At 43.5% G+C, this 25527-nt stretch overlaps 1 protein-coding gene across 1 annotated transcript in view; it reads left to right on the forward strand.

Moving 5' to 3' along the window:
* LOC139540679 (nuclear receptor subfamily 5 group A member 2-like) overlaps positions 1 to 25527 on the forward strand; it is a 110925-nt gene that overhangs the window by 18027 nt on the left and 67371 nt on the right. Inside the window, exon 5 of the mRNA XM_071344531.1 lies at positions 4042 to 4721. Coding sequence (XP_071200632.1) covers positions 4042 to 4721 — 680 coding nt within the window. The remainder of the gene's footprint in view (positions 1 to 4041; positions 4722 to 25527) is intronic.

Genomic DNA, 25527 nt, shown 5'->3' on the forward strand with positions numbered 1-25527 from the left:
ACCTAGTCAATATCCAGTACAGTGTTGGGCTGGGGCTGTAAATAATGGTGAAAATACAGGCAGTCATATCTGAGTGACACAGACAGTATCCTGAGTCTGACATGTCTGCCATAGAGAGATTCAGTCCCTATTATCTGGACTGATAAAAGCATGGCGACGCCGATCTATCCTGGAGGAAAAGGAGTCATTATGCCGCGTGAGATATCCTTTTGTTGTGTATTTATGCCCATGATAAATAGTTTACCTTTGGCCTAATGTGCGGTCGGGGCTCATGATCTGATTACAGATTCACTTTTCCTGTTATTGTGTCTTTCCTGTTGAGTGTGAATGAGAAATGTACAGATTACACTCTTCTTTTCCCTTGAAAAGGTGCATTGGCACTGGTATTTTAACATTGATGAGTGTTAAAACACGTTTTAAAACATATTAGTGTTAAAATGTACCATACTTACTAATATCCGTAATTCATCTAATTTGGATAATTTACTTTGTTAAGTATGGTGGGAATTGTTTATTCCCGTTTTATTGCCCAACGCTAAATTGTCAGTAAATAGCTACTGTCATCCAAGAGCCTAGCAAGATGCCTGTCCCAGGTATCAAGAGTAGGATTCAATCACCCGCACAATGCATGCACTACTAGCACACTGCTGAAAAATCTCATGCTTCTCGGCCTAAAAAAACATATATTTATTTAAGCATATACTTTATAGTAAGTACTATTCAGTCATTTAAACAAAACGTATTATCCCATTTAGATTCTAACTGTAACATGCAATATCGCTGTTAAGGAAAAACATAACTTTTTTTCCGCAGTGCAGGTTTGATTGAACCCCTGCCCGAATCCTAATATTTCCACACAGATAAACGGAATTGTCTCCTGTGTGTTTGTCTTTTCCCTCCGTCCTCCTTTTTTTCTCCTCCCTTTCTCCCTGCCCTGTCTTGTTTCCCTTTCTACCTGCCGAAGGAACGGAAGCCAGACTCCTGTCCCATTACTTATGCATAGGTATCATAGGTATTCATGTGTGTGCGTGGGGTAGTGCGCATCCAGAGTGGGAACCGGGCAGACATGACAAACAGGGTGTCAGAACCTGGCCAGGGGAGCCATTAATATGCTGCTGCCCGACAGGGATCCTCACCTACGCTCACTTAATATTCCTGTATATTAAACACTCATAAATCAGACCATAAGCAGAGCCCTTTGTGCCGCGGCGGGCCGGGCCCGGGATGGAGTGTAGAGTGTGTGTCTGTGTGTTTGTACCTAAGCCCCAGCCTTATACTACAGTCCTATACTCTAAACGTATACCACAGCCCCAGCCTTGTACCTCAGCTCCTGCCTTATACAGTACAGTATGCTCCCCAGTATCAAACCCCAATCCCAACCTCAGCTAGCCCTAACCCCCAATCCCCCAGCTAAAGCCCCATCCTCTCCCCAACCCCATCCCAGATTAATCTGTACAACATGCATGTAAATAACCTTGTTTAATTAGACACAAGGAGGGTGAAAGAGAGAAAAAAAACTGCTATCAAAAATGCTCCAGTATTCATGATGCGAGTCCCAGGTTCAGACCTAATTGTGTTTTCCCAAAAGGGCCGACTATTAATTTTCAGCTTATTAATTACCCTGTTGCTCTGAGTCATTAATAGTTAAAGTCGCTACAATAATGTATAATGGATACAGGGGATCCACGTTCCAAATGTTTTCCTTTATAGTGCACTACTTTTGACCAGGGCCCATAGGGCTCAGGTCATAAGTAGTGCACTATATACAGTATATCTTTTTTGGGGTGTGTGTCACTTAGCCAGTGGCGGGCTCTTCTTCTAGGTGCCAGTGTCTGCGGACCCTATGTGCTTGACCTTACCTCTCTCTCTTATCAGTGCTGCATCAGTGTGTGATACCCTCTGTACCGTGTGTCTGCGGACCCTATGTGCTTGACCTTACCTCTCTCTCTTATCAGTGCTGCATCAGTGTGTGATACCCTCTGTACCGTGTGTCTGCGGCCCCTGTGCTCTCCCCTCTAAGCCCCTCTTGGCCCCTTTCTCAGATCACCGCCACTGTGACAGACACTGCTGTGACAGAGACCATTAAAACTACTCCCAAGGCAGCTGTTGGTCCAGCCCCCTTCTAATCACTTTATGTATTTCAATACCTACTCCCTACTAGAGATATTAGATATTAGTGGCCTGAGTGCCCGACGGTGTGTCCGCCCTGACCCAGTATTGTAGGGATGGAACGGGGGTGGGCGGATGGGGGGTGAATGGTTGGGTCCCGCCTGGTTCACTCTCCCACCGAGCCCAGCGTAGCCAGTCTGCTGCCTGCTCCACTCCACCACAGCTTGGGCATAAGAGATACATAATTAAGCATAAATAATTAACAGGGGGGCACCCGGGAGAGAGAGGCAGAGAGACAGTCTCCCCCCTTGGCATGCATGGTGCAGATCATACATGGTCCGCCTTGCACCATGGAGACAGTCTCATTCATTAGCCTGAATGAAGCTGTGATCCTCGGAATCTTGGGATCATTCGGGATACTGCTGGGGTTTTCATATGATGTTTTGGGATCATTAGGAAATGTACCGTTTTTGTCATGTTTGTACTCTGGTTTGATTTTCAGTGTTAACACTTTTCAGTGTTTTGAATTAGGGTAGTTCTTAGTGTTAACACTTTTCAGTGTTTTGAATGAGTATCATTTTCAGTGCTAACACTTTCCAGTGTTTTCAATGAGGGTAAATCATTTTCAGTGCAAACACTTTTCAGTGTTTTGAATGAGGTTAAATCATTTTCAGTGTTAACACTTTCCAGTGTTTTGAATGAGGTTAAATCATTTTCAGTGTTAACACTTTCCAGTGTTTTGAATGAGGTTAAATCATTTTCAGTGTTAACACTTTCCAGTGTTTTGAATGAGGTTAAATCATTTTCAGTGTTAACACTTTTCAGTGTTTTGAATAAGTGTAGGCATAAATAATGTTGACGTTGTCACTCTTCTCATTTGGACTGACGATATATGCTTGGAGAAATTACTAATAGCCTTGTTGTCTGGTATGTATCAGGATTACATAGGTTCATTAAAGTTATTGTTTCAGTAACTAGCGTTTACAACCTGTCAAGCTGAGTGACAAAGCGTGCCATGCGTGTGAAAGGTAACACGTTATGACAAGGCTGTATTTCCCTGCTCTGAGACATCCGAGTTCTCCAGTGCAAAGGTCAACGCAAAGTTTAGTAGTCGTTGATCGTTTTTTTCCCCCTTTTATGCATGAACTATAAGACGAAACGGGAGCTCTGTGTTAAATGGACATTGTAGAGATCTCTATGATTAATCAATGCTAATAGTTTGGTGTGGGTTCTTGTTATGAACACATGGGGGTCATGAATGACATTTGCTCAGAGGTCTCAAACTCCTGGCTCATGAGCTGCCTATTTGTGGCCCGCGGATTGGAAGTTTCAGAACACTGGCTGAAATCGACTCCAATGACTTTTTATTTGATCCGTTTATCAATATTATCCATATATATATATATATTATCCACCTCTGGCCTGCTCGCCTCCCTACCTCTGAGGAAGTACAGTTCCCGCTCAGCCCAGTCAAAACTGTTCGCTGCTCTGGCACCCCAATGGTGGAACAAACTCCCTCACGACGCCAGGTCAGCGGAGTCAATCACCACCTTCCGGAGACACCTGAAACCCCACCTCTTTAAGGAATACCTAGGATAGGATAAAGTAATCCTTCTAACCCCCCCCCCCCCTTAAAAGAGTTAGATGCACTATTGTAAAGTGGTTGTTCCACTGGATATCATAAGGTGAATGCACCAATTTGTAAGTCGCTCTGGATAAGAGCGTCTGCTAAATGACTTAAATGTAAATGTAAATGTAAAATATTGCTAGTATCTTTTTCTCTCTTTCCCCCTTCAACACCCGCCAGGAGAATGTGTTCCTAGTCACCTTACCTGCTAAAATAAATGGAAACACATGTAGATGTTATCATCATGTCACTAACGTCCTCTTCTCCTGTCCTTCCTCTCCTGTCTGTCTGTCTGTCTCCGTCAGCTGTCAGGGCGGACCGCATGCGTGGGGGCCGCAACAAGTTTGGCCCCATGTACAAGCGCGACCGGGCGCTCAAGCAGCAGAAAAAGGCACTGATCCGTGCCAACGGCCTGAAGATCGAGGCCATGACCCAGGTGATGCAGGCGGTGCCCACTGACCTCACCATCTCCTCGGCTATCCAGAACATCCACCAGGCAGCTTCCAAGGGCCTGCCGCTCAGCCACCACGGTCACCCGCACCACGCCGCCCTGCCCCACACAGACTACGACCGCAGCCCCTTCGTCACGTCGCCCATCAGCATGGCCATGCCCCCCCACGCCGGTTCCCTCCAGGGTTACCAGGCGGCCTACGGCCACTTCCAGAGCACCCGCACCATCAAGTCCGAGTACCCGGACCCGTACACCAGCTCGCCCGAGTCCATCATGGGCTACAACCCGTATATGGACGCGTACCAGACGGGCTCGCCGCCCAGCTTCCCGCACCTCATCGTGGAGCTGCTGAAGTGCGAACCTGACGAGCCCCAGGTCCAGACCAAGATCCTGACCTACCTGCAGCAGGAGCAGGCCAGCCGGGGGAAGCACGAGAAACTCAACACGTTCGGCCTAATGTGCAAGATGGCCGACCAGACGCTGTTCTCCATCGTGGAGTGGGCCCGGAGCAGCATCTTCTTCCGCGAGCTCAAGGTACGTAGGGAGACTACACACAGACACCATGTTGAATTTTACACACACACTGTGTACTGTATGTCTGTTTTAATTGTTCATGTGCATCATTCAGAAGATTTAACGTGCATATAGACAAACACTAGTCAAACACATATACAGTACATCTGCATTGTATATACAGTACATTGGTTGTCTATATTTTTACAATGTTTCACATACATCATTTTTAGTGGTTGCTAAACTACTGATGATGTGAATTAAATTAAATATGTTGGTTAGCTAACTACAATATGCAACAAGTCATGCATATTACACATATCAAACTCGGTCATATACATGTATTATATCTTGATATATTGTCTGATCAATAGGCAATAGGATCGTTATACCTACCCTATTTGTGTGGCCTTGCATAATGCATCCCGCATTTTGTCCAAACGTTCAATGTTTGACCCAATGTTGTTATCCAAAATTGACAGTTTACCACACACACACACACCCCTGTGATCTCCCTCCTCGTCAAACCCACCCTCATATTTTATCTTCGCCCGCCTTTAATCTTTCCCTTTTATGTGTCTGCCCGACACTAATGCAATGTGTACGAAGCTGAGAGGGAAGGCTGCGGTGTAGCTTTTAGCCGCCTATCTCTCATCCTGATCAGAATTCAGTAGCCAGCCCTGTTTACACACTGTGACACATTTCGGGTATGGGTTAGGAGAACTTTGACTGGCCGCCTTCGGGCTCTTTTCACTCAAAGCAGCGGGATCCCCTGCTCTTGGTTTTGATTCGAATTTTGGATTTGATGTGCCCTTTTTCCCTGTATCATTTTTGAGAACCAAGTAGGCAGGGACTGTATGAGAATATTGAAATACAAATAAAATATCATCACAGGCCCACAATGCATGCATCATCACAGCGGCAGAGGTAAATGGAAAATACTTGGAAAATACAGTCCGACCCTATTACTATTAATGATAATGCATTTAATTAATTCATGAATTATGATGCTGATGTTCTCACCCGATCAACCCATTTAGTAGTAATGCATGCCTAATTGAAGTATTTAAATTTCATTGATGTGTTATCGAACTCTGTTTCCGAAAGCTCTGCTTTCAGTGAGGATACTGCAGCAGACAGTTTTCCTGGCCAGTTTGGAGCCAAAGTAAAGTTAGTTTGACATACTTTGTGGTGTTTTGTCAACCAATCGCTAACAGCTGCTTACCAAAACAACCCTAGATGGCCAACGACGAGTCTTCCTGTAAAAACCTGATCATTACAAACATTTTTAGTCCCTGAGAGGAACGGGAAATGTTTCCAGCGTGGTTTCGTTTGCTCCGAGGTTTATTTGTTCAGTGGAGAAGGTTAATATGCGGAGAGCAACATGAAAAGGCTCTGATGAGTCTGTGTGGATCACCTGTTTTTCTTTCATTCTCTTTCTCTGCCCCCTCTCTTATCTCACTCTTTTGTCTGTTTACTCCGTAGCCAAAGGCATGACTGCATATTCATGTACTAGGGCCCCCATTACAGTCCTCTGCATTTTTAGGGGAGGGAAGTAGAAATGTGATATTCAACACAATCCAATTCTGTATTAGGGGCAAGAGCTCTCGAAAACACATGTTGACATTTATCACGCGGCCAATCCCTATTGACATTTTCTATATCTGAATTAGCATCAAATAAAAATGTTTTATTGTACAGTACTTCACTGAGTACATGGACTGGAGAGTTGGGTGTGGTTGTACATGTTTTTTTTAGCCCATTTAAGCCGCCGAATGATCATTGTGCAGTGTGTGGAGCAGCATACCACTCCAAGCTCTCCATTCGAATTCAATTACCTATATCCACTTGTAGATGTCGCCCCTCGTTCACTTCAGAATGAAATATCATTATGTCCAAGGTAATGACTGGCCATATTACTCATGGACTTAATTGGAACAGAGCCTCAGGTGTTTTAAAACGGTGGAGAACGACCCGCGCTAAATTTGGGGGCTAATTCCTGCACCAATATTCCTGTATCCGCCGCCCCTTCTGTAGTGGTACGGGGACACGCGGTAGCAGGCGGAGGGGGTCACGGAGGGGCGGGGGGGGGGGGTTAATTCACTGATTCGCTGAAGTTACTGAATAATTAGGGGGTGTGTTTTTTTTTTACGCTATCTCATCTAGCTACTCGAGTTTAGACTAAAGGCGCTTGCCTAGCAGGGCTGGAAAATGGTGTGCTAGCAGGCAGGCACCAACAGCTTTCCCTGTACACTAGACCCCACCCCCTCTTGTTTCTAATTAGTAGATAGTTGTATGGCTATTGTTGAGCAGAAAACTTAGTGTTGGTGATGAGAGAAAAGCCCTGTGTAAGTCCTGCACTGTTTCCACAAGTGCTGGCAAATTGGAGCTCTGCTAAGCAAAGGCAGCTACTGATACAGTAGACAGAGAGGCTTTGTGGGATGTTGGCCCCCCTGCATTTTGGCCTTTTCAACACGCTGAACCACACATGCTACTGTAGGAAGATAAATGTCTACATTGACTTGTACTGTATGTACTGTGTTTTCATGCTAATTCAATGATTTAAAATGGTGTTTTCAGACAGATTTTCCAGGTGATTTGACTCAATCTGTGATCATCAGAATCATAAAATGTGTGTATGCGTGTGTCCGTGTGCATTTCTGCACTTCCCCATATCTCAGTGAGACATTCAAATACTACTTACTACTGGTGACCTCTGTAGACCGCTACATCTAATATATAAATAATTTCAAAATGAGGACAGAGAGCGGGCGATAAACACAGGAAATACTCATGGAATAAAAGCTGGTCTGAGACCCCGGCTCCGAGGGCACTATAAATACCCCTCCATCTACAGGCCCCTATTATTAGCTTGGTAAGAACAAAATAATTTATATGGTAATGGAGCCGAGTGGTGAGAAGCTTCTGCCAAAAGTGTTTAAAGATTTAGTTTCCATAAGTTGGACCTGGTTACAGGAGTCATAAATATTTACCCATTAGATATCACTGAAGAGAGGAGCCCCATTGTGTTGCTCTGCAGCTGAGCAGCCGGAGAAGAAAGACACTTGGCCAAGAATCGTTTCACAATTCTCACACCTTTGGATTAGATCTTTAACTGTACTTTTATGTATCTTTTTTGGTTCCAACCCTACCTACCTCAGCCTTAACTCATTTCACATTTGGACTTTTTTAAGCCAGGTGTCCGTCCTGGTTTGGTTATTACTGTAATAAATGGTAATATGAGGGGGAAAAGTATGGAGTTTTGGGAAGGGTGGCTTTTTGCATGTGAGTGTCATTTCGATAGCAAGTGTGCATGTGTGTGTGTGCTTGTGAGTGTGTGTGTGTGTGTTTAGGAGTAGCGTCCCTCCCCATTATTGCTGGGCTCGCTCTGGGCACAGAGGGAAACAGATGTGTGGCTCAGTGTGGCTAGATGTCACTGAGGGGGTGGCACAGCAGGGTTGGCATGTGTCTGTGGCACTCCTCCCATAGCCTGGCAAGCCTTTATGCCAGGCAGCATTTAATAAACACCCAATCACACCAACCTGTGGAATGTAATGGTAATTAATTACTAATTGACATGTTTACATTTCATCAACGTTTTATCAACCTCTTTCTCTGAGGGCATAATTTCTAGTGGGGTTGTTATTGGGATTGTTATTGATGCCCCTTCTAGACCAGATCTGAGCCAAGGTTAAGTTTGGTTGACATACACACACACACAAACGCAGTCCCTCCGCCTTAATACGAGCTTTTTCCAACCAATCATTACCCAGACTATTAGTGTGTCTCTTCTCAGGGCCGGGCTGCCATTGGGTTCATAGGAACGATCAGACTTACTCATGCTGCGTGTGTGTGTGTGTGTGTGTGTTTACTCTATGTGTGGCTTTGTAAATGTGTTTCTGTGTGTATGTCAGTTTGTCTGTATGTGCATGCATGTGTGTGTGTCAGGTTGTCTGTGTGTGCATGAGTGTGTGTGTGTGTGTCATTAGCCGCTCTGCCCATGAGCTGAGGAATGATTCATACCGGGGTCCATGGAGAGAACCACCTCGGCTTCTGGGCCTCTCCTCCATTGTTCCAGGGATAGGATGCGTGAGCCGCGCTCTTCCTCTAGCTTCCACCAACACAATGGGACCAAATGAAGTCTCCAATTGTGGTTATTGATTCATATGTTTCTATTATGTTTCTATTATTCCTCCCTGCTTCTAGTTTAGTTTTCATCCTCTGATACTTAGAGCCCCATTATTATTCCACCACAGAATAATTGTGTTGTGACAAGACAACTTACTTGTTTATACTGCAGTTAAAATGGACCCGACACACGCACATGCACGTACACACAAACACACACGCGCACTGTAACATAACAAGTAGATTTAGTCCGTCAACCTGATAAAACTCAACCGGGCAAAGCCCATGACGCTTTGACATGTGGCGGCAATATTTATTTTACTCCTTTCACGGTTGTTCTGGGACAGCTTGGGCTTCGGGGTTCCTCTCCTCCGAGGTAATGACGATGACAATACCAGACCTGCCATTAAGTGAGGGGGGACTGTATTAGGGCCTTGTTTCTGGGCCCATACCCAGCTGTGCTGCCCTGGTCCTTATTGGATTAGCAGCTGGAGATGACAGGAGAGGACAGGAGAGGAGAGGGGGGGGGGGGGGGGGGGGGGGGAGGGAGGGGAGAGCGAAGGAGAGGAGAGGGGTGGAGTGGAGAGGAAAGTATAGGGTAGGAGAGCAGAGAAGCCTCAGTCTGCCTCTTGACTTCACAGCTTGTCTTTGACTTAAATGCTTCATTCAATCAAACACATATTGCAGTTTTAACACAGTATTATGTATACATATTATTTTATGTGGTTGAATTAAATTGTTAAATGGTTTTGTTTTGGGTACTGGAGATATACCTAAATGATCTGTCCAATTAATTTAGTCAACTGGGCACTGATTTACATTGGGTTGATTTGTCAACTAACGTGAATTCAACATGAAATCAACAAAACATGTCACCATGTCATTGGATTTAGATTAAAAGTTGAGTGAAAATCCCCCTTATGTTGATTACTTTTTGCAAATCCAATCAGTTTCCCATGTTGATTCAATGTTATCGCATAGATTTGAATTGTTTATAACTTGGAAGCAACATTGATTCAATCAACCAGTGGGTAAAGATGTATTCACAAAAAATGTAAGGAACAGCGACATTGACTCTAAGCTATGTGAGGCCTATGAAAGAAGAAAGCTAGAATCGCAAAAAAACATTTCTCCAATTAAATTTTTTAATTTTTTATTTCACCTTTATTTAACCAATTGAAAAATATAGATCAGCAATGGAATTATTTACAGTGCTTACTCCGTGTACTGCCGTTCATACGTCCCTCTATAGTCTACAGGGCATAGATGTGTGTGTGTGTGTGTGTGTGTGTGTGTGCAGTGTGTTTGTGTACATGCATTTTTTATGGCGTGTACGTCAGTCAATCTCTCAGGACGACAGTCAGAATCCCAGGGGTTTTATAACGTACCTGAATATTCTCAATTTATAGATTTATCTGAGTGTATAATGTACTGATCTGATGCTTTCCCACACAGCCGCATAATTTCACCGGCCATACATATTACATGAATTTACTTTTGTGAAATTGTAGCCTTTTTCCTACAACCTCTCCTTATTCGATCCCCTCCTCTCTCCCCTCCCACTCTCGGAGCGATCCAATTTTAAGGTGCTGGCGGGACACACACCCTGATTGTGTTTTTTTACGCCCCATAACCGGGGGAAATTAATAAGGCGTTTTAGGCGTGATCTGTGAACTCGAGGGGTGAAAGGCGGGATGGAGGTGAAGGGGGGGTCGGATTTATATCTACACCCCCTCACCTACACCCCCGCCACCCCACTGCCATCCCCAAGCCATACTGCCCACCCCCCACTCTCCCTCTCGTCGCGCTCTTGTCACTGAGGTCAGCTCTGACAAACTGCGTGCGCGCCACTGGCGTCCCAGCTGGCAGAGATTTGTAACTGTGTCCCTGGTCCATTGCATTTGAATTATTCCACAGGCTAGCCCCCTGTCTCTCTTTTTCTTTCTCTCTCTCTCTCTCTCTCTCTCTCTCTCTCTCTCTCTCTCTCTCTCTCTCTCTCTCTCTCTCTCTCTCTCTCTCTCTCTCTCTCTCTCTCTCTCTCTCTCTCTCTCTCTCTCTCACTCCCCCTCTTACTCCCCCTCTCTCTCTCTCTCTCTCTCTCTCTCTCTCTCTCTCTCTCTCTCTCTCTCTCTCTCTCTCTCTCTCTCTCTCTCTCTCTCTCTCTCTCTCTCTCTCTCTCTCTCTCTCTCTCTCTCTCTCTCTCTCTCTCTCTCTCTCTCTCTCTCTCTCTCTCTCTCTCTCTCTCTCTCTCTCTCTCTCTCTCTCTCTCTCTCTCTCTCTCTCTCTCTCTCTCTCTCTCTCTCTCTCTCTCTCTCTCTCTCTTTACATTAGTGCCCCAGTAAGAGAGAGAGAGTGATGGAGAAGAAGGGAGGAGGGGGAAGATGAACAAGGGCCGGGGAGAGGCACACCAAGGGCAAGGGTGCATGGTGAAGGACAGGGGGGGAAACAGGTGGAAGGTTAATGGGCCTGGACCGGATCCACCAGACGCTCAGGCTTGATATATGGGCCCTGGGCCTGGTGCAGGCATAGGTTTTCAAAGATATATTATTTCATTTGAGGAGCAGCATTCTCAGTCCCTGCATTTGTCCACTGATAGATGATATCCCCCCGCCGTGCCCCGCCAGGCAGCCACAATTGGAGATGGCGTGTGAGTTTTTGTAAGGGCCTGCTCATGTACATATTTTATTTTCTCCCTCGCTCTCTCTCTCTCTCTCTCTCTCTCTCTCTCTCTCTCTCTCTCTCTCTCTCTCTCTTGCTTCCCACTCTCTCTCACTAAACTTCACTCTTGCTCGCTCACTCTGCCCCCGCCCTCTCTCTCTGTCCACCCTCCCCTCTCTCTTGTCTCTGTCCCACCCTCCCCACCCCCCCTCTCTCTCTTGTCTCTGTCCCAGGCTGAAGTCTGCTGGCAGCCAGTTTTTTTAAGCTGCTATTTTAGTGGTAACAAAATCTGGTTGATCAGGGCAGGATGGAGCGCGAGGGAGGTCATAAAAGCCTCTTTTCATTCATAAATGACTGAACAACGGGCAAAAAAATACTCTCCTCTTCCATAAATACTGAAAAAGCTGCGTATTGTAGCTTTCCGATAATTCCGATATATGCCCGAAATGTTCCTTTTTTTTAATATAGTGTCAGATAATATGATGGATTTTAGACAGAGAGCATATAGACATCTGGCAAGCAAGGTTCTCAAAATGGAACCATTTTAAGTCTTGAGCTACTACAAGAATCCAGGATATACACAAAATTACATCGACATTTGACAGATCACTCACTCCGTTTATTTACTGCTGAACCATGTCTCTGTTTTTTCATGCCTAGTCGCTTTAGAGTCGCTTCAGCCCCATTTGACCATTGACAACCACTCTGGACCGTTCTTTCCCCCTGTCTGTCCTGTTCGACCATTACTTCCCATTGTCGGTCCTCCCTCGGTCCCTGGACAGCAATAGCCCCGGCCTAGAAGACAAGTCTGGACAATTCCAGAACGTTGCATCCTAGAGCCCCGGTAGTCCCCTGAGACTCTCCCCGGGACCGGAAGGAAGCGGAGGCACTTGTTAAAAGGAAAGATTTAGGGCTGGCTATCCCCACAGACGGGCGGAGAACGAGACATCGGGGAGAGCTTCGAGGATTCGCTGAGTCTGCTCATCCACTTGTTGCTTTGATGGTGGATAAAAGGCTGGCATGAACTACAAGTTCCTGGAGAAGAAACTGATAGACTCATCCGCCTCAGACTCTTCTCTTCCGCGCTTGCCGTTTTCCCCCCTCCTCCTTCCTTTCGTTCTCTTCCTCTTTGACTGGCAAAGGAATATGCAAAGGAAGAAGGGGAAAAAATAATCACACCCCCACACACAATTTCAGAAGTGAAACATTGCAGAATTCGCTGATACTCATCCGCACCAAATCTTCTGATGTCTCGCCGTTCCCTTTTTACTCCTCCCCTTCCTCCTCGTACTCTTTAACTGCTTCTGTTATGATGGCAAAGGAAACAAAATTTTTCCGAAGTTGAACACTGTTTATCATTGGAATTCGCATTTGTGAGAGCAGGTCCATGTTAAGTCTTATTTATGGACGATCAGGGTAAGAGCCTTTTTATTGGCAGGTCATGGTGCTGATTAAGGTGTGGAGTCTGTGGACGCTCGGCAATGCCGTTAGCGCGGGGGCCCACACTACTCCTGTGCAGTTTTGCGACGCCGCCCACGACTAGGCGTGCAAAATCAGCGGGCGAGCGACTGGTGGCGAAATGGGAAAACAAAATGGATATTGGGAGTTGATTTAGCCGGCTAGCCTGCTAACAAATTAACTCAACGGCTCTGATGCTAACGCTAACTCGGGCGGTGTCTCCATCGAAAAAACTCTTAACATTTTACTTCTCCACACTCACTCTGCCGTCACTATTGTTATGAGCCGACATTAAAAACAATAGCACATACGGAGGGAGTCCACTTTCCAGAGTGTCTCCCATCAAAAGACTTAACAACAACATATTGCTCAGAGTTCACAAGAGCTGAGAGAAAACAAGTGGCTTCCAGTAAAGCATTGTTATCTGCAGGTCAACTGGTAATGTGTTGTCACAGGCAATACATATACACACCAAGCGCTAGTATTTACTCCCTGTACACTCTAGAGTTTCCTTTAGGTCAAAGGGGCTAAGGTGTGGCCTCTCTGGACTCATGTTGACCGGCCCCTGCCATCTCCAAACTAAACTCACTACACAAAGCCACGTGGTCACTTCAAGTGATTTATAAACCTTATAATAATGTTCATGAAAAAGCACTTGTAATTGCTTAAATACGTGTTTATGAAATGCTTATGAATAATTATACGCACCTTTTTAATTGTATTCACACTATTCGTAAATCATTCATTAGTGCTTGATCATGAGCGTTATTAGGAAGTGTTACTGATGTATCTATCCCTCACATGCTTTCCATCCACTTGTTTTCCATCTAAAGATACATCTCATGTGTCTTACTATGTCCGACATGGGTGACTACAACATGGCCTTGTCTCTCTCCTACAACCACGATTCAGGCTTTATAAAAGGAAGATTGCGGGTCTCGCTCTCCATTGTCAGCCCCGGCCTTAATTATCTGCTTGTAATTTGGGGTGCTGGCTGGAGGATGGCTGGCCGGCTGAGGTCTGCCACCCTCGTCACGCAACCTGTCAGCAGTTGTTCTCGACGTCTATTTTTGCTGCTTATTTACGGGCGGCTATTCCGGACACGGTGGACAGAGGCGTCTCGCTGAGAGAGAGAAATAGAGAAAGAGAGAGAGAGGGAGAGAGAGACCAAAGACAATAGATAAGCAATGTGATGAAAGGATACTGAGAGAGTGCAGGCTTACAAAGGAGGGGGGGGGGGGGGGCTTATGTTTAACCAACATAGGGGTGATTAGATTTGTACTCTGATGAATGACATGTGGGTTCTGGAGGGGGTAACGCTAGACGTGAGCGTTAGTTACGACGGGCGAGAAATTCACGAGGCCCACCATGCACCTATAAAATGTCTTTAGCATCACGGACCGCAATAGTAGGAGAAAAACACCTGTTCGTCATAGTGTTTCTTTCTTTTACTTTCTTTCATTTTCTTTATTTCTCTGTCTTTTTTACTTTCTCTCTCTCTCTCTCTCTCTTTCTCTCTCGCTCGCTCTCTCGCTCTCTCTCTCTCGCGCTCTCTCTCTCTCCTTAACTCAGCACCTGGCATGGTGCAGAACTAAATGATCCATACATATTAAATAAATGTATAGTCTAATAATAGATATTATGACTGCGTTCTTTAAAGATTGCACACTTAAAGGGGGATAAAAGGGAACTTTTTACGATCACTGAAACAATGAAAAATAAAAACAAATATTCCGAATGGACTCAAGGCCCAGCACGTTTTAACTGCCCCAGAACCTACCCTGCTAGGGGTGTCGACAGGGGCATTCAATTGAGAGAGGTGAATAGATAGACAGATTGTTTCAGAGGTACACACACGCGAATGCAGGTACACACACACACACACACACACACACACACACACACACACACACACACACACACACACACACACACACACACACACACACACACACACACACACACACACCACACAGACACACGCAGACACACACAGACAGACAGAACTGTAGCGGGCTTCAGTCTCTCAAAAGAGTTATGTAAGCGTGTTACACACAAACACACACACTCTCCCTGATACATTCGTCACAATGGTCTGTTGATAAAGAAGGCTTTTCACTGTCCACAAGAGAGACAACCTTTCACAGCCTAGTCATTCAATTACATCTCACTAATTGTTTGTGTTTAGATCACACATCCATAGATCAATTTGTTTAATTCAGATGTTAATTTCATATCAAAGCCCCAATCAAAGTGGGTTTCTGAGTGGCCCCAGCTGTGAAGTGCCAGAGCCAGACAGTCTGTTAGTGCTAATGGGAATGTATGTCTCCTCTTCAAACTGAGAGAAGCATCTGTCTGTGTATTTTAAAACACTCTTGTCTACTCAGCGAGACTGAGCAAGTGTATCTCCTCTGGACTGCATTATAAAGGCTAGTCTATATCCATGTACCTGCATGTGTATGTGTGTCATTTCCCATACAAACACTCATATACTGTACATACATACACACACACACACACTCATATACATACATACACACACACACACACACACACACACACACACACACACACACACACACACACACACACACACACACACACACACACACACACACACACACACACACACACACACACACACACACACTCATATACATACAGTGGCTTGCGAAAGTATTCACCCCCTTGGCATTTTTCCTATTTTGTTGCCTTACAACCTGGAATTAAAATGTATTTTTGAGGGGTTTGCATCATTTGATTTACACAACATGCCTACCACTTTGAAGATGCAAAATATGTTTTATTGTGAAACAAACAAGAAATAAGACAAAAAAAACAGAAAACTTGAATGTGCATAACTAAAGTCAATACTTTGTAGAGCCACCTTTTGCAGCAATTACAGCTGCAAGTATCTTGGGGTATTTCTCTATAAGCTTGGTACATCTAGCCACTGGGATTTTTGCCCATTCTTCAAGGCAAAACTGCTCCAGCTCCTTCACGTTGGATGGGTTCCGCTGGTGTACAGCAATCTTTAAGTCATACCACAGATTCACAATTGGATTGAGGTCTGGGCTTTGACTAGGCCATTCCAAGACATTTCAATGTTTCCCCTTAAACCACTCGAGTGTAACTTTAGCAGTATGCTTAGTGTCATTGTCCTGCTGGAAGGTGAACCCCCGTCCCAGTCTCAAATCTCTGGAAGACTGAAACAGGTTTCCCTCAAGAATTTCCCTGTATTTAGCGCCATCCTTCAATTCTGACCAGTTTCCCAGTCCCTGCTGATGAAAAACATCCCCACAGCATGATGCTGCCACCACCATGCTTCACTGCGGGGATGGTGTTCTCGGGGTAATTGGAGGTGTGGGGTTTGTGCCAGACATAGCGTTTTCCATGATGGCCAAAAAGCTCAATTTTAGTCTCATCTGACCAGAGTACCTTCTTCCATATGTTTGGGGAGTCTCCCACATGCCTTATTTGCGAACACCAAATGTGTTTGGTTATTTTTTTCTTTAAGCAATGGCTTTTTTATGGCTACTCTTCCGTAAAGCCCAGCTCTGTTGAGTGTACGGCTTAAAGTGGTCCTATGGACAGATACTCCAATCTCCACTGTAGAGCTTTGAAGCTCCTTCAAGGTTATCTTTGGTCTCTTTGTTGCCTCTCTGATTAATGCCCTCCTTGCCTGTTCCGTGAGTTTTGGTGGGCGGCCCTCTCTTGGCAAGTGTGTTGTGGTGCCATATTCTTTCAATTTTTTTATAATGGATTTAATGGTGCTCCGTGGGATGTTCAAAGTTTCTGATCTTTTTTTATAACCCAACCCTGATCTGTACTTCTCCACAACTTTGTCCCTGACCTGTTTGGAGAGCTCCTTGGTCTTCATGGTGCCGCTTGCTTGGTGGTGCCCCTTGCTTAGTGGTGTTGCAGACTCTGGGGCCTTTCAGAACATATATACTGAGATGATGTGACAGATCATGTGACACTTAGATTGCACACAGGTGGACTTTATTTAACTAATTATGTGACTTTTGAAGGTAATTGGTTGCACCAGATCTTATTTAGGGGCTTCATAGCAAAGGGGTGAATACATATGCACGCACCACTTTTCCATATTTAAAAAAAAAACATATTTTTATAAGTATTTTTTTTAAAATTTAACTTCACCAATTTTGACTATTTTGTGTATGCCCATTAAATGAAATCCAAATAAAAATCCATTTAAATTACAGGTTGTAATGCAACAAAATATGAAACCGCCAATGGGGATGAATACTTTTGCAAGGCGCTGTACATACACACACACACACACACTCATATACATACACACACACACAAACACTCATATACATACACACACACACACACACCCCCCCCCCCCCCCCCCACACACACACACACACAATATCGACAGCCCTCCTTACCATAAAGTAGCCTATAGCCATAAATCGCAGAATCAAGTCAAACAAGGCATGGAATGAAAATCAAATGGGCCCACCACAGATCACTCAGGGATCGGCTGCCCAGGCTTAATGCAGAGTATTGCCTGCTAGATTGAACACTGTGGAACAGATCAATACTACCCAGCGCCTTAGTCTTACAGAGCACAAACTCATTTCACATTTGGAAGTCATTATTTTCTCACTGTATTTCAGTTTGGAGGGAGTTTGGTTCGTGGGTGTCGGGGAAGGATTCGGAGTGTGTTTGTGGGGCGGGGGGGTTAAGGAGTGTGTGTGTATATATGTGTGTGTGGAAGTGTGTGTGTGTGTGTGGAAGTGTGTGCGTCTCAGGGAGGGTTACTTTTGGGAGCTCCTGCTCCCCTGACTTCATGTATATTAGGAGCCTAATGTTCATTTGAATAATTGATTATGCCTCTCTGTTTTTGATAATTAGTTGATAGCTTCTTAGCTTTAAGCCCTCAAGATCCCATGCAGCAAACTCAAGCCATTTTTTAAAACGTATTATGAACATATCAACAACGGTACTCATAGATGATCTACGCACTTAGCTGACTATTTCAAATCCAGAAATGAAGCAGCTGTACCAACTGTGTTTCTTTCTCATAACCACATTTTTGTGTGATTTTGCCTTGTGTTTGCCTAGCCTGGTCCCAGATCTGTCTGCGTTGTATAGCCGTGGCATACCACTGTGGCATGCCACCAGATCTGAGATCAGGCTACAAACAGTTTGCCTTCCCTAAAATGCATCTCTACTCAATGCTGTACATTTGATTCTATGTTATCATATCCTGACATGATTTCCCAGCAATCAAAGATGTCTAGATTATTTTATTTGGTAGTGTTCTATAATAACTCCACAAAATAAAGCATTTATTTTGTATTAGTAAATTGTGTATTTATTATTTATTAATCATTACATAATATAGGTCCTTATAAACCATTTACTAATCATTAGCCCTTTGACGCGTACGATTTACGTGACAACCAGACATGATCAACAAACATGGTGCCACACATCCTCATCATGATCAGTACAACCTTCCAAAAAGTATTTTACACACATCATATGTGTCCATTACAATCTATACAAGAATCGTAATGCATTATTTGTCACCAGTACTTGAAAACATGTGAATAAAACACTAAATACATTATGCTCCATACATACGTACGGTGTACTGCAGTAAAAACGACAACATGATATACAGAAACTGTAATGATAACGTAATAAGGCACTTACTTTGATAGGAATGCACTCATGTCTAAAGTTATTATTAGTAAGGAAAACAACAAAGAAGGCAATGCAGGCGCCAGCCGGAAAATGTGCAAGGGGGAAAAGTTTGTGCAAGTTCTGTTCTGACTAGAGATGCGCAAACGTCTGCATTCTTGATCTGGGGAAACACTGGGAAAGTGCTTGGGTTCTTGGACTACCAGGATTGGGCGAAGGCAGTGCTTAAACTTTCAATGCTTTGCGCCTATGGCTAAGAGTTTCCTTTTGCGAGGGTGGAGATTTTTAAAAACGGAACTCCCAAAATCTAATACGTATGGAACCAGAATTGAATCATGCAGCTGACCAAATTACACAAGATTTTAGTTCTGGGTTAACCCGAGATTACACTGCTCTAAGGAGTGACTGCTGCAATCCACACTTTGGTTTTGGTAGAAAAGTGATTGCTTAGCATTTTTGTTAACATTTTTGGACTAAGGACGTTATTTTACTCAGCATAGAGTAACATTATTTCACTCAACCATTTTGAGACCTTAAGGAGTATCAGGTACTGCAGGAATGTCTACCAATGGCATGCCCATCTTTTTGTGAGAAATTACACTGGTCACTCAAAACATTGATAAAGTATATATAAATAGCCCAAACTTTAGATGAGGCTGCGCAAAAAATCTTAACTAATGATTAGTAAATGGTTTATAAAGACCTATATTAAACATTGTATGAATGATCTTATGAATCATTATTTCATATTTTAAAAGTAGTAACTAGGTTACTAACATTTACAAATGTGGGAGTAATGATTAATAAACTATGAATAAACTATTTACTAATCCATTATAAATGCTTTGTTACATGGAGTTATTATAAAGGGCTACCTTTTATCTATTTTAGGGCTATCCAGTTGACTCCAGTGTACCCCACTGGTAGAATTTAAGGAGTATGGCGAACCTCAAACTAGTCAACAATAAGTACACCATATAAATATGTCTATTGAAATTCATGACTAGCGTCTCTCTGGTCAGTTTCTCTCTTGCCTTATTGATTTTTTATATCTTTCATATGCTTATTCATCGGGGGAAAAGGAATACATAAGTTGGGATACCTGATTTGGTCTGCAAATCCCTGTCTGAAATCTGAGAGGAAGGGTTTGTTACTTTCTTTAGTGACCTTGAAAACAACAAGACACTCCCAACAACACACACCAAAGAGACTTTGTATTTACCTCTTCTCTGTGTTGGCCAACTATTCTCATAGTTTGCTCTTTTAACTGTTTGTATGTAGCTAGTACTAGTGTGGACAACTGCTGTCCGTCATGTATCCAATTAATTCAGTGTCTGTTTAGGATATGTGGAATCTTTGACTGTAGCTCATTAAAGACACACTATGTAAGTTTAGTTGCTAATTGTTTACGCAAAATGTGGGCTTGAATGTTGGCAGTATGATTCATACACTATTATGATTTCTTAATTCATTAAACCACACAAATCCTGAGTTTTGGGCCTTCGTTTTATGCTTTTGCCTATTGGTGTGGGGAGGTGTGCCCCTTTCTGACAAAAGTTCTGTTTTCCCTCTAATGCTAGAATCCTTAGTTGCTACACCCACTTTTGGACTTATACATGCATAATATATAGCCATTGATTCTTGAGGAATACAACTTACAAATGTCTCATGAACTTAGTTCCCCATCAGAACCCAAAAGATTTAGTACGTAAACAATGTCTACTAACATGGCTAACAAAATTTTAAAAAATGGCTAACAATAGCTAAAAATGGCAGATATCCCTCCATCAGAGATGCATCTCTAATTTCTCCAGTGGATCCGTATCAGTGCTGATGCGTGATGAGGTGAGGAGTGCACAGGAAGGACCTTATTAGAGCAGGGTTAGCGCCACTTTAAATCTTTTCCTTTGCCATTGGGCATGGGATAGGAGGGGGGGGAGGGGTTGGGGTGGGAGGCGTTGGGACAGGAGGGGAGGAAGTGGTTGCGGTGGGAGGCTAATCGAACAAAGTGTGTTCTATAGGTCAGGGGACAGCCTCCTGAGTCTGTTAATGCGGTCACTATGGGAACTTATCAATCTCCGTGCCTCAGCAGTATCGATCACAATACGACTCTCTGTGAGACACACACACGCACGCTTCCTCCCCTCTCCCCGGCCTCTCAGAAAGGCAGACGGTCTGCTCTACGCCAAGTAACCAATCAGAAGCCTCGGCCACTGCTTCTTTATTCTGTTATCTAATTAATTTATAGGCCCATATATATATATATATATATACAGTGGGGAGAACAAGTATTTGATACACTGCCGATTTTGCAGGTTTTCCTACTTACAAAGCATGTAGAGGTCTGTAATTTTTATCATAGGTACACTTCAACTATGAGAGACGGAATCTAAAACAAAAATCCAGAAAATCACATTGTATGATTTTTAAGTAATTAATTTGCATTTTATTGCATGACATAAGTATTTGATACATCAGAAAAGCAGAACTTAATATTTGGTACAGAAACCTTTGTTTGCAATTACAGAGATCATACGTTTCCTGTAGTTCTTGACTAGGTTTGCACACACTGCAGCAGGGATTTTGGCCCACTCCTCCCTACAGATCTTCTCCAGATCCTTCAGGTTTCGGGGCTGTCGCTGGGCAATACGGACTTTCAGCTCCCTCCAAAGATTTTCTATTGGGTTCAGGTCTGGAGACTGGCTAGGCCACTCCAGGACCTTGAGATGCTTCTTACGGAGCCACTCCTTAGTTGCCATGGCTGTGTGCTTCGTGTCGTTGTCATGCTGGAAGACCCAGCCACGACCCATCTTCAATGCTCTTACTGAGGGAAGGAGGTTGTTGGCCAAGATCTCGCGATACATGGCCCCATCCATCCTCCCCTCAATACGGTGCAGTCGTCCTGTCCCCTTTGCAGAAAAGCATCCCCAAAGAATGATGTTTCCACCTCCATGCTTCACGGTTGGGATGGTGTTCTTGGGGTTGTACTCATACTTCTTCTTCCTCCAAACACGGCGAGTGGAGTTAGACCAAAAAGCTCTATTTTTGTCTCATCAGACCACATGACCTTCTCCCATTCCTCCTCTGGATCATCCAGATGGTCATTGGCAAACTTCAGACAGGCCTGGACATGCACTGGCTTAAGCAGGGGGACCTTGCGTGCGCTGCAGGATTTTAATCCATGACGGCGTAGTGTGTTACTAATGGTTTTCTTTGAGACTGTGGTCCCAGCTCTCTTCAGGTCATTGACCAGGTCCTGCCGTGTAGTTCTGGGCTGATCCCTCACCTTCCTCATGATCATTGATGACCCACGAGGTGAAATCTTGCATGGAGCCCCAGACCGAGGGTGATTGACCGTCATCTTGAACTTCTTCCATTTTCTAATAATTGCGCCAACAGTTGTTTCCTTCTCACCAAGCTGCTTGCCTATTGTCCTGTAGCCCATCCCAGCCTTGTGCAGGTCTACAATTTTATCCCTGATGTCCTTACACAGCTCTCTGGTCTTGGCCATTGTGGAGAGGTTGGAATCTGTTTGATTGAGTGTGTGGACAGGTGTCTTTTATACAGGTAACGAGTTCAAACAGGTGCAGTTAATACAGGTAATGAGTGGAGAACAGGAGGGCTTCTTAAAGAAAAACTAACAGGTCTGTGAGAGCCGGAATTCTTACTGGTTGGTAGGTGATCAAATACTTATGTCATGCAATAAAATGCAAATTAATTATTTAAAAATCATACAATGTGATTTTCTGGATTTTTGTTTTAGATTCCGTCTCTCACAGTTGAAGTGTACCTATGATAAAAATTACAGACATCTACATGCTTTGTAAGTAGGAAAACCTGCAAAATCGGCAGTGTATCAAATACTTGTTCTCCCCACTGTATATATATATATATATGGGCCTATAAATTATATATATATATGTATATATATATATATATTGTTGAAGTCGGAAGTTTACACACAACTTAGCCAAATACATTTAAACTCAGTTTTTCACAATTCCTGACATTTAATCCTAGTAAAAATTCCCTGTCAGTTAGGATCACCACTTTATTATAAGAATGTGAAATGTCAGAATAATAGTAGAGAAAATTATTTATTTCAGCTTTTATTTCTTTCATCACATTCCCAGTGGGTTAGAAGTTCACTATCACTCAATTAGTATTTGGTAGCATTGCCTTTAAATTGTTGAACTTGGGTCAAACGTTTCGGGTAGCCTTCCACAAGCTTCCCACAATAAGTTGGGTGAATTTTGTCCCATTCCTCCTGACAGAGCTGTTGTAACTGAATCAGGTTTGTAGGCCTCCTTGCTCGCACACGCTTTTTCAGTTCTTCCCACACATTTTCTATAGGATGAGGTCAGGGCTTTGTGATGGCCACTCCAATACCTTGACTTTGTTGTCCTTAAGCCATTTTCCACACTTTTGGAAGTATGCTTGGGGTCATTGTCCATTTGGAAGACCTATTTGCGACCAAGCTTTAACTTCCAGACTGATGTCTTGAGATGTTGCTTCAATATATCCACATTACTTTCCTACCTTATGATGCCATCTATTTTGTGAAGTGCACCAGTCCCTCCTGCAGCAAAGCACCCCCACAAAATGATGCTGCCACCTCCGTGCTTCACGGTTGGGATGGTGTTCTTCGGCTTTCAAGCCTCCCCCCTTTTCCTCCAAACGTAACGATGGTCAAACGTAACAGTTCTATTTTTGTTTCATCAGACCAGAGGACATTTCTCCAAAAAAGTACGATCTTTGTCCCCATATGAAGTTGCAAACTGTAGTCTGGCTTTTTTATGGCAGTTTTGGAGCAGTGGCTTCTTCCTTGCTGAGCAGCCTTTCAGGTTACGTTGATATAGGACTCGTTTTACTGTGGATATAGATACTATTGTACCTGTTTTCTCCAGCATCTTCACAAGGTCCTTTGCTGTTGTTCTGGGATTGATTTGCACTTTTCGCACCAAAGTACGTTCGTCTCTAGGAGACAGAAGGCATCTCCTTCCTGAGCGGTATGATGGCTGCTTGGTCCCATGGTGTTTATACTTGGATACTATTGTTTGTACAGATGAACGTGGTACTTTCAAGCATTTGGAAATTGCTCCCAAGGATGAACCAGACTGTTTTTCTGAGGTCTTGGCTGATTTCTTTTGATATTCCCATGATGTCAAGCAAAGAGGCACTGAGTTTGAAGGTAGGCCTTGAAATATATCCACAGGTACACCTCCAATTGACTCAAATGATGTCAATTAGCGTACCAGAAGCTTCGAAAGCCATGACAATTTTCTGGAATTTTCAAAGCTGTTTAAAGGCACAGTCAACTTAGTGTTTGTAAACTTCTGACCCACTGGAATTGTGATACAGTGAATTATAAGTGAAATAATCTGTCTGTAAACAATTGTTGGAATTGTGTCATGCACAATTACTTCTGTAGATGTCTTAACCGACTTGCCAAAACTAAAACTAAAACTACGCCAACCTAAGTGTATGTAAACTTCCGACTTCAACTGTATATTTATTTATTTATATTTATATATATCTATGCATATATTTATACTTTACTCTTTGCCTTGTAAAAAGTCCACTTCAATATGAAAGATCTGCGGTTTTCCATGGTATAGAGAAAATGCTCCTCTGTTGATATTGTGTGAAGGCTAAAACAGATTAAAAAAACATAGTCTGAGGGAGGATGAGTTATCATTTCTCTGGCCCATTCTGTAGGCTTAGTTTGGACATTGGTATTTCTATTGCTGTTTAGAGACATAATATCTGTATAGGGTTTCTGTGTGGTCAGGGGATAGGCCTGCATACATTGGCCAAGTTACTTGATATAAAATATAGATCTAAGTGACTTCTAAACAGGTGCAAGACGGAGGAAAAAGCTCAAGCTTTACCTACCATAAGCCCCCCTCTATTCCACACTGCATTTCTGCAGACTGACCTGTCTGGCACCAAGACTAGAATGGACAGACAGACAGACAGACAGACAGACAGACACAGACACAGACACAGACACAGACAGACAGACAGACAGACAGACAGACAGACAGACAGACAGACAGACAGACAGACAGACAGACAGACAGACAGACAGACAGACAGACAGACAGACAGACAGACAGACAGACAGACAGAGAATCAGACAGAGAATCAGAAGCAGTTGCCAATGACCGAGAATCAACTTCACAGAATGCTTCAGATACAAACTGACTGTACGGAACAGAACAAATCCTCCATTCTGTGCAATATTACAATTGCATCTACTGTATAAAGGGTGGCAGGTAGCCTATCAGTAAGAGCATCGGGCCAGTAACTGAAAGGTTGCTGGTTTGAATACCCGAGCCGACAAGATGAAACATTTGTCGATGTGCCCTTGATCAAGGCACTTAAATGTTTTTTTAAAATGTCAACTTCATCAGATCCAGCAACATCCCAACCTCAACATATGTGAAAATTGCGTTTTTCTGTTTTATGGTAAAAGAAGATAGATGAAGATAAGTGTTCTGTAGTATAAAAATGAAGATAAGCGTTTCCAATGACATCATCAACCAATTAGTAGACAATTAGTAGGCAATGCCTACTCATAATTGGTTAAAATCACATGATGCACACCGATGATGTCATTGGAAAAAAGTATCTTCCTCAATCTTTTTTTCCACAAAACATAGAAATGTGCCATTTTCACATTGATATTTCGGTGGTGCTGGAGATGATGAATATGAAGTACATTTTTTTTGTAAATGTCCCTTTAACCCTAATTTGCTCCAGGGGCGTTGTACTACTACAGTATGGCTGACCCTGTAAAACAACACATTTCACTCCACCCATCTGGTGTATGTGAAAATCAAAACATATACACTACCGTTCAAAAGTTTGAGGTCACTTAGAAATGTCCTTGTTTTTG

The sequence above is a fragment of the Salvelinus alpinus genome, chromosome 16 (genome assembly GCF_045679555.1).
Source record: "Salvelinus alpinus chromosome 16, SLU_Salpinus.1, whole genome shotgun sequence".
In the NCBI taxonomy this organism is placed as follows: Eukaryota; Metazoa; Chordata; class Actinopteri; order Salmoniformes; family Salmonidae; genus Salvelinus; species Salvelinus alpinus.